At 44.8% G+C, this 14,966-nt stretch overlaps 1 protein-coding gene across 15 annotated transcripts in view; it reads left to right on the forward strand.

The window, feature by feature from the left end:
• The window catches only part of Dnm2 (dynamin 2), an 84,279-nt gene that overhangs the window by 40,260 nt on the left and 29,053 nt on the right, over nt 1-14,966 (forward strand). For all 15 annotated transcript variants that reach the window (XM_047532064.1, XM_047532071.1, XM_047532077.1 and 12 more), the window contains exons 5-8: nt 2,836-2,934; nt 8,595-8,755; nt 12,388-12,530; nt 13,658-13,793. In XM_047532064.1, the coding sequence (XP_047388020.1) occupies nt 2,836-2,934; nt 8,595-8,755; nt 12,388-12,530; nt 13,658-13,793 (539 nt within the window). The remainder of the gene's footprint in view (nt 1-2,835; nt 2,935-8,594; nt 8,756-12,387; nt 12,531-13,657; nt 13,794-14,966) is intronic.

The following is a 14,966-nucleotide window of genomic DNA, read 5'->3' on the forward strand; positions in this document are numbered from 1 at the left end:
AGGAATAGTACAACTATGTTGTCATCTTTCTGTTACTTTAGCAAATACTGGAGATAATCAGCTTATAAAGAGAAAATGTTTATTTTGGCTCACAGTCTGATCAGTTGGCCCCATTGCTTTGGGACCTGTGGAAAGGCAGCACGTGACAGCACATTCATGGAGTAAAACCACTTACCTCATAGTCAGGGAGTGGAAAAGAAAGGGACCAGAATCCCATAATTTCCTGCAAGGTCATACCCCACAAAACCTAAAGACCTCCTTAAAGTCTCACCTCTTTTAGATTCCACCACCTCCCATTGTTGCCACTATGGGGAACAATCCTTTAACATTGTCCTTTGGAGGGCCTTTAAAATTCAAACTATAGCACCTGCCCTCACAGGGCACAGACTCAATTCCAAATCCCACCTTTAGAAGGTACTTATGCTCCCAAGGTTTGGTTCCACTCTGTCAAAACTAGAACATCAATCTGAACCGGTAGAGTGACTTTAAGAACTGTAGATAATCTCCATGAACTGCTTCAGAGCCAGGAAGGTAAAGGAAAAGAGTAACAAGTTACTAAAGAAAGTTGGGGTAATAGAGAGTAGTCGAGACTGTGGTATTCCTGGCCAGAGGCTTACAAAACCAAACATTTCAAATGGACATATATCCACTGAGTGTTTGTTAAGCACCTGATACGTGTCAGGCTCAGGAATGCAGGCTTGGGAATGGAGCAGGGAACAAAATCAACAGGTGGGCTGGGGATATAGCTCAGTTGGTAGCATACTTGCCTTGCAGGCACAGGGTCCTGGGTTCAATCCCCAGTACCGCAAAAAAAAAAAAAAAATCAACAGATTCCTTAGATGCTGACGTTCCATTGAGAGTACAGAATAATAACCAGGGAACAAGCAAGTGAGGTCCTTGCAGGTAATGACAAGTGTTGGGGAGAACATAGCTGGGAGAATGGTCAGGGACCTCTGTGGAGGTAAGGTTTGAACAAGACCAGAATGATAAAAAGATGAAAAGAGAAAAAAAAAATCCAGAAAATTTCACAGTGGGTACTAATAAATGGGGTGGGGAAGGGAGCAATTTGAGACTGGGGTATTCAAGATATAGTGAGGAGACTTTGTGTGACTTAGGCAGAGTAAACTAAAAGGGTGAGGGGTGGGAGGGGACACACTATGGGGAACAATCCTTTAACATTGTCCTTTGCAAAGGACCTTGCGAGCTGCTGCAGGGAGCAGTGGTTTATTCTGAGAGTGTTGGGGGTTTTAGCCACGTACAACACAAATGGAAATGCACTTTGTGTGATGCCCTCTGACTTCCAGTGTTATTAGTAGTTTGGAGGAAGTTGGGTACCAGTAAGGAGCTGGGGGGAATTGTTGAGGCCAGGCAGTCTTATAGCTCATGCTTCCAAGTCAACAGTCAGACCCAGGGGTTGGTTAGTCTTGTATATGACTGAAAGCTCCTCAGAGTCCAGGGCTGGGGGTGTGGCTTGGTGGGAGAGCACTTGCCTATCATGCTGGAGGCCCTGGGTTCCACCCCAGCACTGCAAAATAAATAAAAACAAGTCCAGGGCTATTCACTGAGCACTTCAGTGCTGCTAATGAAGAGACTGTGCCTGCTCCTCCTGAGTCTTCCAGGGCACAGGTGCACACTTTCTTGGGAGAGGCTGCACCTGCCTCCCTGTCAACGCCAGTCTTGTCCTCTGCTGTCTTCACCTGAAATTGGGTATGGCTATGACAAAGGTTTAATCAGGTGGTGCAAAAATGGGCATCAGTACAGTTAAGTGCCATTTGTGAACCTGATGCTGGCCTTAACATTTTTTTCTGTCTTCGAAAGCATTCGTGATTATTACCCAAAAATAAAAGTCACCATGGAAAAATAGAGAACTCAGAAAGTGACAGCTCCCCTCCCCCTGCAGAGATACGGCTGGCTACATTTGGTAAATATCTTTCCAGAGTCGTTTTTACCCATAAACGTGCGTTTTTAAAAGTAGGACTGTCGGCCAGGTGCAGTGGTATGCGCCTGCAGTCCCAGCCACTTGGGAGGCAGAGGCAGGAGGCTTGTGAATTTGAGGCCAGCCTGGGCAACAGAGTGAGAACTTGTTTTGAAAGGAAGGAAGGAAGGAAGGAAGGAAGGAAGGAAGGAAGAAACGAACGAACGAACGAGGGGAAGAGGGAGGGAAGGAAACATGGCTTTCACCCCTTCCATGCCCAGTGATTCCCCTGGGCTTCTGTCTGTCTCCTGTGTGTCTTACACATGTGACACACATTAGCATGCACACCTAGTTAGCACAGAGCCCTGAACTCAGGCCCTGCAGGGGCATTTGATGTGCAGGTTTAAAGCTATGCTATGAGGATTTCCTTGATTTTGACTGAGTAGGGGAGAGGAGGAATTCAGTGGGGTGGGCCCCAGAGTGGCACTTTGCCATTCAGGTGAGAGAAAACAATGGAAACAGTTGCTGCAGGTACAAGTGTGGTGCTGGGACTTATATGCAACTCAGAGCACAGCTTGGAAACCGCATAGAAACTGACCGGGGATAACTGGAGTTTCCGTGAGGTTCCACTGGGCCCTGAAGCAGCAGGTGCTATTGCTAATACAAGTGATAAAAATGATGGTGGCCACTGTTTATTTATTGAGCATTTGAATGTGCCAGGCTTATCCTGTGGATTACCCTCTAAGATCCGAGCTTGTAACTGTCTTCATTTGATACTTGAGATACTGGGGTCCAGACAGTTAACATGTTTTGTCACCACATGACCTGACAGTGGCAGGGCGAATTGAACCTCCTGTGGCCCGGGGCCACCTGCCTGTATTCCTTCCTCATGGTGCCCTCTGACATCTGGGCTTTTTCAGGCCTGCGGACTATTGGTGTTATCACTAAACTCGACCTGATGGACGAAGGCACAGATGCCAGGGATGTCCTGGAGAACAAGCTGCTGCCCCTGAGAAGAGGTGGGGCTGGGGACAGGGGCTGGGGACTATAGGGTGGGGAGTATGGACTTGGGAAGTCATTGGGTGATGGCGGGGTAGGGAGAATGGGCTGGGTCAGGTTTGTGTCTTTTTCTTCTGACTTTTATACTTTGACTTTTTCAGTTACACAGTGAACACCTGCCCCTTTTTGGAACATTAGTAAACAAGTATACAGAAAGAGGAAACCAAACTCACCCACAGCCCTACTTCCCCCAGAGTGCCAGTAGTTAATACTTTGTGGCTAACCTTCCAAATTGTTCACCAAAGTTTGAAACTTTTTTTTTGGTGCTAGCAGGCAAGGGCTGTGTGTATACTAAGCCCAAATTCTACTAGTGAGCTATGCCCCTAGCTCTTTGTACTGTTACCAATTTATTTTACTTTTATTTTTTTATGTATTTGTTTGTTTATTCTTTTTTTTTTTTTTTTTTTTTTAATTTGCTGGGGATAGAAGCAGGACCCAGCATATGCTAGACAAGCATTCTACCACTGAGCTACATCCCCCCCTTTTATTAATTTTTTTAAAATTACTTTCTAATATAAACATTTCCAAATATCAGGAAGTAGGAAAGCTTGAACAGCCCCTGTGGGCCTGTTGCTCAGCTTCAGTGGGTATCATACACAGCTAATTTTGAATCTCCTGAATGTCCTTGTCAACTATTGTTATTTTTTTCTTAGGGGATTTTTTTAAGCAAATCCTAGGCATTATATCATTTTATACATAAATATGTACATTTCTTTTCCCTTTGCTTCTCATCCCTTTGCTTTTTCTCTACCATTTATTTGTGGAAAAAACTAGATCATATCCCACATTTGGAATTTGCCCAATTGTCATTCCCTGTCAACTGGTAATTAGATGCAGATGGAAGCCTGATTATCTTTAGGCTTCAAGTTCAGGGTCAGGTATTCTCATAGGAGTAGCCTCTCAGCATCTTTTTTTTTTTTTTTTTTTTTAATCTGTACTTGGAAATTTTACTCTTTTTTTTCCTTTTATTTATTTATTTGTTTTTTATTATTGTAAACAAATGGGATACATGTTGTTTCTCTATTTGTACATGGAGTCAAGGCATACCATTTGTGTAATCATAAATTTACATAGGGCAATGTTGTTTGATTCATTCTGTTATTTTTTTTCCTTTCCCCCCCACACCTCCCACCCCTCTTTTCCCTCTATACAGTCCTTCCTTCCTCTATTCTTATCACCCTCTTTATCCCTAACCCTAAACCTAACCCTAACCTTAACGCTAACCCTTCCCACCCCCCATTATATGTCCTCATCCGCTTATCAGCGAGATCATTCGTCCTTTAGTTTTTTGAGATTGGCTTATCTCACTTAGCATGATATTCTCCAATTTCATCCATTTGCCTGCAAATGCCATAATTCTCTCAGCATCTTAATATATTTTGTTTTTCAATTTTTAAGATTTAAAAAGTTTTTTGGTTGTAGATGGACACGATACCTTTATTTTGTTTGTTTATTTATTTTTATTTGGTGCTGAGAATGGAACCCAGTGCCTCACATGTGCTAGGCAAGAGCTCTACCACTGAGCTACAACCCCAGCCCCAAGATTCCTTTTTCTCGTGAGGTGGGGACTTGCTATGTGCCAGCCTTGAACTCCTGGACTCAAGGAATCCTCCTGCCTCAGCCTCCTAAGAAACTGAGATTATAGATGTGTACCACACCTAAGACTTTTTTTAAAGCAGCAGTGTTAGATTCACAGCCAAGCTGAGAGGGAAGTACAGAGATTTTCCCATAGTTTCCATGTGCCCCCACTATCAACATCCTGCCCCAGAGAGGTGCATTCAGTATAATTCATGAACTTCCATTGACACATCTTCATCACCTCAAATCCATAGTTTACAGTAAGGTTCACTCTTGGTATTATAAATATTTTTGTTTTCAAAACATGAGAATAGCAAACATTTATTGAGTATCTGTATGTACCAGACACTATTCTAAGCTCAATGTGTAAGAACTCATTTAATCCTGATAGCAGTTCAACCAGATGGTTCATTCTATTCTCATCCGCATTTTATAAAAGAAAAATCTGAGGGACTAGATCCCTTTTTCCAGCTCTTAGAACTAGGGAGTAGCAAAACTAGTTTTTTGAGCCCTAGCCCTTTGGCATCATGCTACTTGTGACCCTCTTTTACATTTCAAACGTTTCACCATGACAGGTAAATAGTCTTCTTTAATGTGACTCCAGGATGTCTCAGGGAATTCCTTACATGGGGCCCAGAGGCCATCATGTCATCCCCATTTGTTGGACACTGAGGCCGCTTCCTGATTTTCACCATGGCACAATGTTGGCTATCCATCTGGCTGTTTGATTTTTAAGACCATCCTTCTTTCTAGGATGTGCTCTCAGCTGTGGTCGTCGTCTGGTCTCCACCTGTGCTGGCATGATACACCTTTTCTTTTGCTCTTGAAGTTCCTGCCTTGATGACTAGGATGGACCTGGGAAAAACATTCAGGCTTTGGTTGTCACTTCAGTTGTCCCCCCACACTGCTGAGACACTGAGTAATGAGGTGGTCCCAAATCAGAAGGGAGCATGGTCAGAGGCCAAACCTAAAAACACTTGGTTGTAAGGATCAGGGTCTGAGAAGGGAATCAACTGCCAGCCAGCGTTGAGGGAGTACGTGCTAGGGCTGAATAGGAAACCATCCTCACACCCTTCACCAGCCACTCTACCCTGAGCTCCCTTGAATACTCTTGAACCTCCTGCTTAGGCTCCCAGGGGGCTCAGCATCTCTGGGCACTAGCGGAGCAGAGTCCGATGACATGGACCTCATCTACCTCCTTCCTCACTGATACCCACATCACCCCTTCCTCTATTGTTTGTCAAGGAAGACAGCTGTTGTGGGCCTGCTCCCATGTTGTCTTCTGACATCAGGCTCTCTCTTTCTCAGTTTTCCTCTCTCTCCATGTGGCTTCAGAACTCTTCGCACTGGGATCTGAAGGTGTTGCTCAGTGGTGTGCTTAGCATGCGGGAGACCCTGGATTCCATCCTTAGTACCACAAAATAAACAAAAGAATCCTTTCCATTGGATCCTTAGTCCTGGCTTACAAGATGTTTAGAACTCTAGCACCTTTATAGGAACCCAAATCCAAGCCAGATGACCTCTGTCTGCTCCACACTATCTCCCTCTGCACCCTGTTACATGTACATTAGTCAGTATAGCTTAACACAGTTCTAGTTTCAGAGTTTGGTTCACCTACTATGACCTCATCTTGTCATGCCTCAGTTTCCCCATCTGTAAAGTGGACATGACAGCTTATGAATGAGCCATCTTGTCTGCACAAGTCTTGGCAGTGTAAATGCCAGGCACTACTCCGCTTCCCAAGAGAGACTTGTGCAACCCCCACCACTGGTGGTGTTGTATACCACATGGAGTACAAGTACATGTGTTTGTCACTTTAGACCTTTTGCCACTACCTTCCCAGTTTATGTTGATAGCAACAGCCATATCTCCATATCTGTTTATCAAGTACCTACCCTGCGTCTGCTACTAGGGTTTTTGTTTTGGTGATACTGAGAATTGAGCCCAGGGGTGCTCACTTCCATTGAACTATATCCCCAACCTTTTTTTTTTTTTTTTTGCGGTGCTGGGGATTTAACCCAGGGCCTTGTGCTTGCAGACCAAGCCCTTTACCAACTGAGCTATCTCCCCAGCCTCTTTTAGCTTGCTTGCTTAATTATTTATTTATTTGTTTGTTTATTTATTTTTGCAATACTGGGGATTGAACCCAGGGCTTTGTGCTTGCAAGGCAAGCACTCTACCAGTTGATCTATATCCCCAGCCGTAGTTTTTTTTTTTTTTTTTTTTTTTTGCGGTACTGGGGATTGAACTCAGAGCCTTGTGCTTGCGAGACAAGCACTCTACCAGCTGAGCTATCTCCCCAGCCCTCGTAGTTTATTTTTGAGACAGGTCTTGCTAAGATGCTGAGGCTGCCTCAAACTTGTGATCTTCCTGCCTCAGCCTCCCGAGTAGCTAGGTAAAATTCTTTATTTCCCATGATTCTCATCTGTACACACTTATTGCTGAGTGCCTCATGCCTATATTCAGGGGTCCTGGCTCTTTTGGCTTTTTTTTTTTCCTTCCCTCTTTCTCTTTCTCTCTCTCCCTCTCCCCCCCACCCCCCTGTTTCTTTTTTTGTTGGGGGTGGAGGGTTATGCTGGGATTGAACCCAGGGCCTTCTGCATGCCAGACAAGTGCTCTACCACTGAGCTTTTTCCCCAGTCATTTTTTTTTTGTTTTTTATATATTCCTTTTTGCTTTATTATTATTATTATTTTCATCAGTTTGTTCATTCTTTCATTAAAAAGACAGGGTTCCCATACTAGACCCAATGTCCATACTGGGCTCAATCCATCCTCCCATGTTCTAAGTTTTTGTTTATTTGTTTGCAGTACTAGGGATTGAACCCAGGGCACTCTACCACTGAGCTACATCTCCGGCCCTTTTTATTTTTTATTTTGAAACAGGGTCTGGTTAAGTTGCCCAGGCTGGCCTTGAACTTGCCATCCTGCCTCAGACTCCCGAGTCGCTGGGATTACAGGTGTGTGCCCCTGCACCAGCCCATGTTCTTCCTTTTTGAATGCCATGCCTTGCCCTTCTTCTTTCTGGGTTTTTTTATTTTCAAATACTGTACATCTTTTCTCCAAACTATCATTTTTATTCTAAGTGTTTTTTCCCACTAGAAAAGTTAAAAATGATACCAAAAGCATCAAATTGAGGAGATTATCTCCTGATTCCCCTAAGTTACACTGAGCCACACCTCCAGCCCTCTTCTTTGATTACTTTTAACTGTTTCTTGTTAAACTGTTTCTTGTGTTTCATTCCAGAAAATTTTACCACAAATGCATTCATTTAAAAAAAATCATTCATATTTTCTGCAAGTTCTTTTCTGATTTTGTTTTCTGTTTAGATCTGTGATCCCTTAAGAATTTATTTTGGTAGGCACCCAATGTTGATTCTTTGCCAGCAGAACCCAGATTTTTTTCTTTACCAAATAACCCAGCGTTTATGCTGCCAATTTTGAAATCTCGACCTTCAGTTCCCACCTGCTTCTAGTGATGTTTTTGGACTTTTAATTTGGTGCCATTCAAATATCTGTGCTTAAGGTCCCCAGTATGTCAGCTATTGAAAATACAGTAGCTTTGTAGTGTTGTTATTGTTGCTTGTTTGTTTTTGTCTTTGTGTTTCTTTGCTTTGTTTTTCAGGGGGCCAGGGATGGAACCCAGGGCTTTTTGCATGCAATAATGATCTACCCCTGTGCCATATTATCCCAGCCCTGTAGTGGCTTTTAATGTCTGGCAAGATTTAGCTGCCTTCTGATTCCCTCCTTTCAAATATGTATTTTTTTTTTTTTACCTGTCTTGAAACTTTTTCTGGTGTCTGCCACACAGACTGGATATGAGTTATCTTTCCTCCAAACTTTTATGTTGCTTTTCCTAACTGCTTTCTGCTGGGTTTGCACCCTCAGTTGTTTCTTAGTGTTGTTTGTTGACCTGTATGTGCATATCTCTGCAGGTCCATCTCTACACCTAAACCTGGTCCTGCCCATTCCATGTCCATAGTAGATACCCAGGCATCTTAGTTCTCCTGACCAAGGTCTTATCCTTCCTCTGTCTTCCCACAGGCTACATCGGTGTGGTGAACCGCAGCCAAAAGGACATCGAGGGCAAAAAGGACATCCGTGCGGCACTGGCAGCAGAGAGGAAGTTCTTCCTCTCCCACCCGGCCTACCGGCACATGGCTGATCGCATGGGTACCCCACACCTGCAGAAGACCCTGAATCAGGTACAGTGGGGATTTGAGGTCTCTGTGTGTGGTGGGACAGGCTGTACACTGCACAACAGCTACTGTCCACACTTGCATCTTCTTCAGTTTAAACCAGCACTTGTTTTAGTAAAATGGGTTTAACCCACATTTATTACTTTTAATTTGGAACCTGATAAAGATTGGGTTAGTTCAATCAGTTGGTAATTTGACTTTTTAATATTGGTGTTATTTTTGTTCTTTTAATTACCATTGTAATTTAGTCAAAGGCTCAGAAGTTCACATATAGTTCTGGAGATGGTGACCTGGATTAAGGTTGCCTAGACTAAAGCAAGGCCAAGTGACCCTCAGCACCTGACTGACTAAGTAGGAAGACTGTGCAGTCTGAGCCTCAACAGTCCAAAACCAGCCCAGTCTCAGAGCGGGTGGTCCTGGCCCACCTTTTCCAAGGTTCCCTCCTCTTGGGTCCACTGATACAGAATCATCACTGTCCCTGCTTCCTAGGGCTGGTGTCCAGAATTAGCAAGGCCATGTGTGTTCAGTGTTCAGCACAGACACCACATGGAATGTAATGATACCTGGTAGCAGCCACACTGGTGCTTGACTGTTTTCCTGTCCCACTTTTTTAGGTAGTGTATCCTTAGGGTTCATAAACAAACATAGTATTGAAAGGTCCTTCCTTCTGTGGGCTCCACCATGGTTACTCTGTATGAATTTCTTTGTCCATAACAGCAGGAGAGCTTTGAAAAGTCCCCTTTTTCCCTTCCTTTCCTTGGATAATGATGTGCCAGGGGTCCCTGCTGCACTTTCTCTTTCTGCTACCCACTTACCATGGGGGAGCTCCATCCCTGTGGTTAGACCCTTCCTTACTACCAGAAGCTGGGCCCTGATCTGCTCAACAGGCTTTTCTTTTTTCTTTTTCTTTTTCTTTTTTCTTTTTTTTTTTTTTTTGCAAGCCCTTGGGATGGTTTCTAATCTTCCCAGTCAATGAACAGCTATAGTTTCTATCATTTTGTAGATGTGCACATTTCCTGGTGGGTAGACGCCCTGCTGTGGAGTTGTGTAGAAACAGGTAATAGGTTGTGCCTGACCTGGCCTTTGCTGTTTTCCTGGTTTACCCAGCCAGGGTTGCCCTCTCAGCTGTCCCTGTGGTTGAGCAGATCAGGGCCCAGCTGTTGGGAACTAAGCACTTACAGCAAAGAGTAAAGAAGAACCCTTTACTATAGGGATAGAACTCCCCGAGACAGTATGGGGCAGAAGACAACAAGCAAGCAGGAATCCCTGACTACAGTCATTGTTTATAAGAAAGGGAGAATGGGAACTTCTCAAAGTGCTTCCTTCTTTCTGGCAACTTTCAGGATGGCAATCTGAAAGTCATACCCTCATGCACAAACTGGAGAGCCAGTGGCATTGTGAGAACAGGATGCTGTCCATAGAGAGGGCTTTCTTTTTCCTTTTTTTTTTGTGTGCATGTGGTACTGGGGCTAAGGGAAGGCTTATTTTTAGTGGTGGGCCAGGAAGCAAGCATTTACCACCAGGTAAATGCATTGTCAAGTGTTAACTTGGGCTGGGGTGGGGGGCCAGAGGTAACAGGAACAGGCAGCTCAGGGGAGGGAAGAGAGAAGTAAGTCCCCCTTGGGAGGGGCCCTCCAGCACCGGAAGCAGGCAGGCCTGGGCAGAAGGGAGGAGGCAGAAAAAAGGAAGGAAAACTCCACTGCAGGTGGCTGAGGCCTCCCAAGGGCCAATGAGTGAGTGACCCAGAGGCCCCTTGGGAGTCAGGAAGGGCTTGGCCCCTTTCAAGTGGTTACCCCTGCTCCTGTGTTTCCCCAAATTAAATACTCTAAGGTGCTATCACAGACCAGAGCAAAGGTCTGCAGAGCCCCAGGCAATCACCCCCACCTTTTGAGATTCACAGCTCCCATAGGGAGGGACCTGTGAGCTGGACCATGGGGGCAGGGACCCCCAGTTACAGAGGACTCCCTGGTGGCCTGTCAGATCTACACCACAGATGAGAGACTCTTTTCTAGCTTGATGGATACTTAGTAAATTTTCCTCTATTAGAGGATAGATGACAGCAGAATTCTTCACTTTTGGGGTAGTAGCTAAGTTTATGGTTTTTGTTTTTTCATTTATGTTTTTCCTGTATTTTATATTAATGAGGGGAAAAACAGTCATCTATCCCCAAACTAGTGACTTTGGCTTCTTCCTGTCCTCCAGTGGATGTTTGTGCCTTCTCCAGAGGTAGCCTTTGTCATCACTTCCTGTTTCCTTCTAGGGCCTGGAGAGAGGGACTTGTCTGTGTACTGCAGAGCCCTCCTTCCCCTCGCCGTCTCCCCTTCTTCCTTCTCTTCTTCTCTTCCTCCCTCCCTTCCTTTTCTCTTTCTTCTTTTACTTTCTAGTTTTCTGCCTTTTTCCCTTCTCTCTCTTTTTTTCGGGGAGGAGGGGTACTGGGGATTGAGTCCAGCTCCCACTGAGCTACATCCCCCACTGCCGCCCCCTTTTGTTTGAGCTAGGATTTTGCTTAACTGCCCAGGCTGGCCTGGGAACTTGTGATCCTCTGGTCTTAGCCCACTGAGTAACAGGTGTGCCACTGCACCCCACCTTCCTTCTCTTCTCTTCCTTCCTTTCCTCTGTCCCTCTTTTCCTCCGTTCCTCCTCCTTTACCCCTCTCTTCCTTACTTTTTTCCCTGTAGGCAGGGAATGGAACCTAGGGCCTCGTGTGCTGGGCAGGCGCTCTGCAGCAGAGCTACATCACTAGCCCTTCCACACCTCTTTCGGCCTCCCCTACACAACAATAGCTTACACACGTTCCATATCTCGTTTTCTGCCAAACAGTACATCTTGTGGGTCATTCCCTTTTTTCTGCAGTGAACCTCCCTTTAAGAGAGGAACAGATTCATACAGTCCAAAAGCAGAATAAAGGGGCTGGGGGTATAGTTCAGTGGTAGATTGCTGGCGTGTTGGAGGTCCTGGGCCCCATCCTAAGCACTGCAAAAAATAAATTAAAGTAGAACAATAGAGCAAAAGGGAGCACTGAGAAGGTTATCCTTCCAGCTGCCCTCTGCTCCATTCTACTTTCTTCCATGGTAGTTTCTTCAGAATCTCTTCTGTTGAGGCAAATGCAGGTGCTCTTTTCCACAGCAGGGAGCCCATCATATGTGCGTTCTATGCTCAGGGTGTCTTTTCCACCTAAGTTTGCAGGATCATCACTGTGCCTGCACTTTACCCAAGCATTGCACGGTCCACATGGCCCGCCACCCAGTTGTCAGTCCTCCAGTCAGTGGGCTCTGCAGGACTGCCTGAACTTCTCACCGAGCAGTGTTGTGGCAGTGTTCTGGGTCAGCAGGCCTCCCTGCCTGATCCTTGCCAACATCTGTGTATCCTCCTTGGTGTAATCACCTCATTGATCATCCAGTGCCCTGGGGGAGGGGGTCCATTGGGCTCTCTGCTGTCTATTACTCCACTGTAGCCCCTCTTAGCCTGGTTGTGAGCATATACCCATTGCTGGATGTTTTTTTTTTATTGCTTTTGCTTGAGGCTGTGGGTTGTGCTGGTCTTAGGTGGCATCAGCCCTCCATGGGGAGAACAGGGCCTCCACTCACCAGGTTGCCAGCCCACAATGACCTCTCTCATGTCTGACCTTTCTCTTGTAGCAACTGACCAACCATATCCGGGAGTCATTGCCAGCCCTGCGCAGTAAGCTGCAAAGCCAACTGCTGTCCCTAGAGAAGGAGGTAGAGGAGTACAAGAACTTCCGTCCCGATGACCCCACACGGAAAACCAAAGCCCTGCTACAGTATGTGCCTCTCCTTCCACTCCTCCCTTCCCACGGCATCCCCATTCTGGGTGCCTATCAACCTTGTCTGTCTGTTTTTTTTTTGTTTGTTTGTTTGTTTGTTTTTTTGGCGGTGCTGGGGATTGAACCCAGGGCCTTGTGCTTGAGAGGCAGTCACTCTACCAACTGAGCCATATCCCCAGCCTGTCTGTCTGTTCTTTTAACAAGTATTTGTTGAGAACCACCTGTGTGCCAGGCCTTATCCTAAGCACTGTGGTGTGGGAGTGAACAGGGCAAATGCCCATCCCTCTCCCCAGGGTGTGCAGGAAGCAGGGATAGGGAAGGAAGGGAACAGAAAGTAAGTAAGAAAACATATGGTGGAAAATTGAGCATGGCAGTGCACACCTGTAATCCCAGCTCAAGAGGCTGAGGCAGGAGGGTGGCCAGTTTGAGATCAGTCTGGGTTACTTAGTACAACCATCTCAAAATTTAAAAAAAAAAAAAAAAAAAAAAAAATTGGCAATGGGAGTTTGAGATGAATTGCTATTAGTTGGCAACATCTTTCTTTTTTGTGGGTACCCAGAATAACTAAGTATTTTAGGGTCAGTGACTCCTTGAAGTTGATAAAATCTAAAAATGCCTTCAGTACTCAACAGTGACATTGTGAGGTAGATATTGTCCCTATGAACCCACTGTGCACATGAAGGAAGTGAGGTGCAGAGGACAGCTTTACCTGTCCAAGGCCTAAAAGCCAGTCAGTGTTACAGACCCCACCTGAACAGACTGGAAAGATGGTGCAAATCTGTGCAGCCACCTGAGTTGTTGGAGGGGCTACCCTTTTACCCCACCATCTGCCAAATCAAGTTGAGCCCCCCGGCAGAGGTTGAGTAGCTATGACGTCAGATCTTTATCTACAAACTAAGAGTAATAATTGACCAACTAAGATTCAGTGAGTGGATAGTTGTAAGAGGCTTTGCACGTGTTTGCCATCAGCAACTATTGCGTTGTGTTTGTTTATTTGTTTTAACATAAGCATATATTTTGCTGCTAAAAATGATAAGTAAGTACACCATGGCTCCACTGGAAACATGATTCCTGAGCCATGCAGACACCTGTGCTTTGACATTTGTGGTTTTTTTTCCTCATAGGATGGTCCAGCAATTTGGAGTGGACTTTGAGAAAAGAATCGAGGGCTCAGGAGACCAAGTGGACACGCTGGAGCTCTCAGGGGGCGCTCGAATCAATCGCATCTTCCATGAGCGCTTTCCCTTTGAGCTGGTGAAGGTAGCACCCCAGGGATGGGCCCCATCTCTAGCCAGGCACCCTCCCGCTTGGTCTTGACTCTGGCCTCCTTTCTGGTCATAATGTCTGTGAGCAGAGCATGGCCTGGAGGAGGCATCCCCGTGGGCTTTCTTCCCGCAATGGGCAGCCTAGGAGTTTGGGGCAAAACTATATTTAAGTTCCAGTTGTTTTCATTGAAAAAAACAATACATGTTCTTTGCAAAATTCCATCAGCCCTCCAAGTTCATGTGTTTCTCATTAATTGCAGATCAAAAATACTAGAAAAGAAAAAATGTATCTGTACTAAACACTACAGACTTTTTTCTTGTCATTATTCCCTTGCAATACAGTGTAGCTATAGCATTTACATTGCGTTAGGTATTATAAGTCATCTAGAAATGATTTAATGTCTATGGAAAGATGTGCATAGGTTCTATTCAAATACTGCCCCATGGCATAGTATATATAAAGGACTTGAGCATCTCTAGATTTGGTCTACTGGGGGAGTATCCTAGAGCCATCCACTGTGGATACCAAGGGACAAGAGAAGACAGAGGTAAACCCATAAAGAAAAATGTCCTCAGCATGTTGTTAAAGGTAGAACCACTTATGGAACCTGCAGGTACATTGTAGTGTTTAGATGACATAGTAACAGCCTTCTGTATGAAATTGTATCCGTATGTCTAGGAGTACGTCTGTGAGAAACGGATCTGCCAGGACGTTCTTGAAAATGTCAACTCTGGGCCTTGAGATTTGGGACTCTCCCTTCCTCTCTCCTTCCCTTCCTTTTTTGCTGATTTGCTTGACATTTTACATTTTTTATAATGAGCATATAACATTGTTACAAAAAAACAGTAAAATGCTTTTCAATAAAAAGAGAGAAACACCCATAATCTTAATAGCCACAGACAAGTCCTATTAACATCTGGCTAGGCATTTTTTCAGAATTATTTCTGTGCAGATGGGTAAGCCTGCCACAAATGCAGCATGTCCTTATCCATAATTTTGTATACGTATCTATTTTGTAATCAAAAATAAATTATGTCTCTTGGTGGGAGGGGTGGGGGGAAGGGAAAAAATAACAGAATCAAACAACATTACCCTATGTAAATTTAAGATTACACAAATGGTATGCCTTTACTCCATGTACAAACAGAGAAACAACATGTATCCCAT

The sequence above is a fragment of the Sciurus carolinensis genome, chromosome 17 (assembly GCF_902686445.1).
Source record: "Sciurus carolinensis chromosome 17, mSciCar1.2, whole genome shotgun sequence".
NCBI lineage: Eukaryota > Metazoa > Chordata > Mammalia > Rodentia > Sciuridae > Sciurus > Sciurus carolinensis.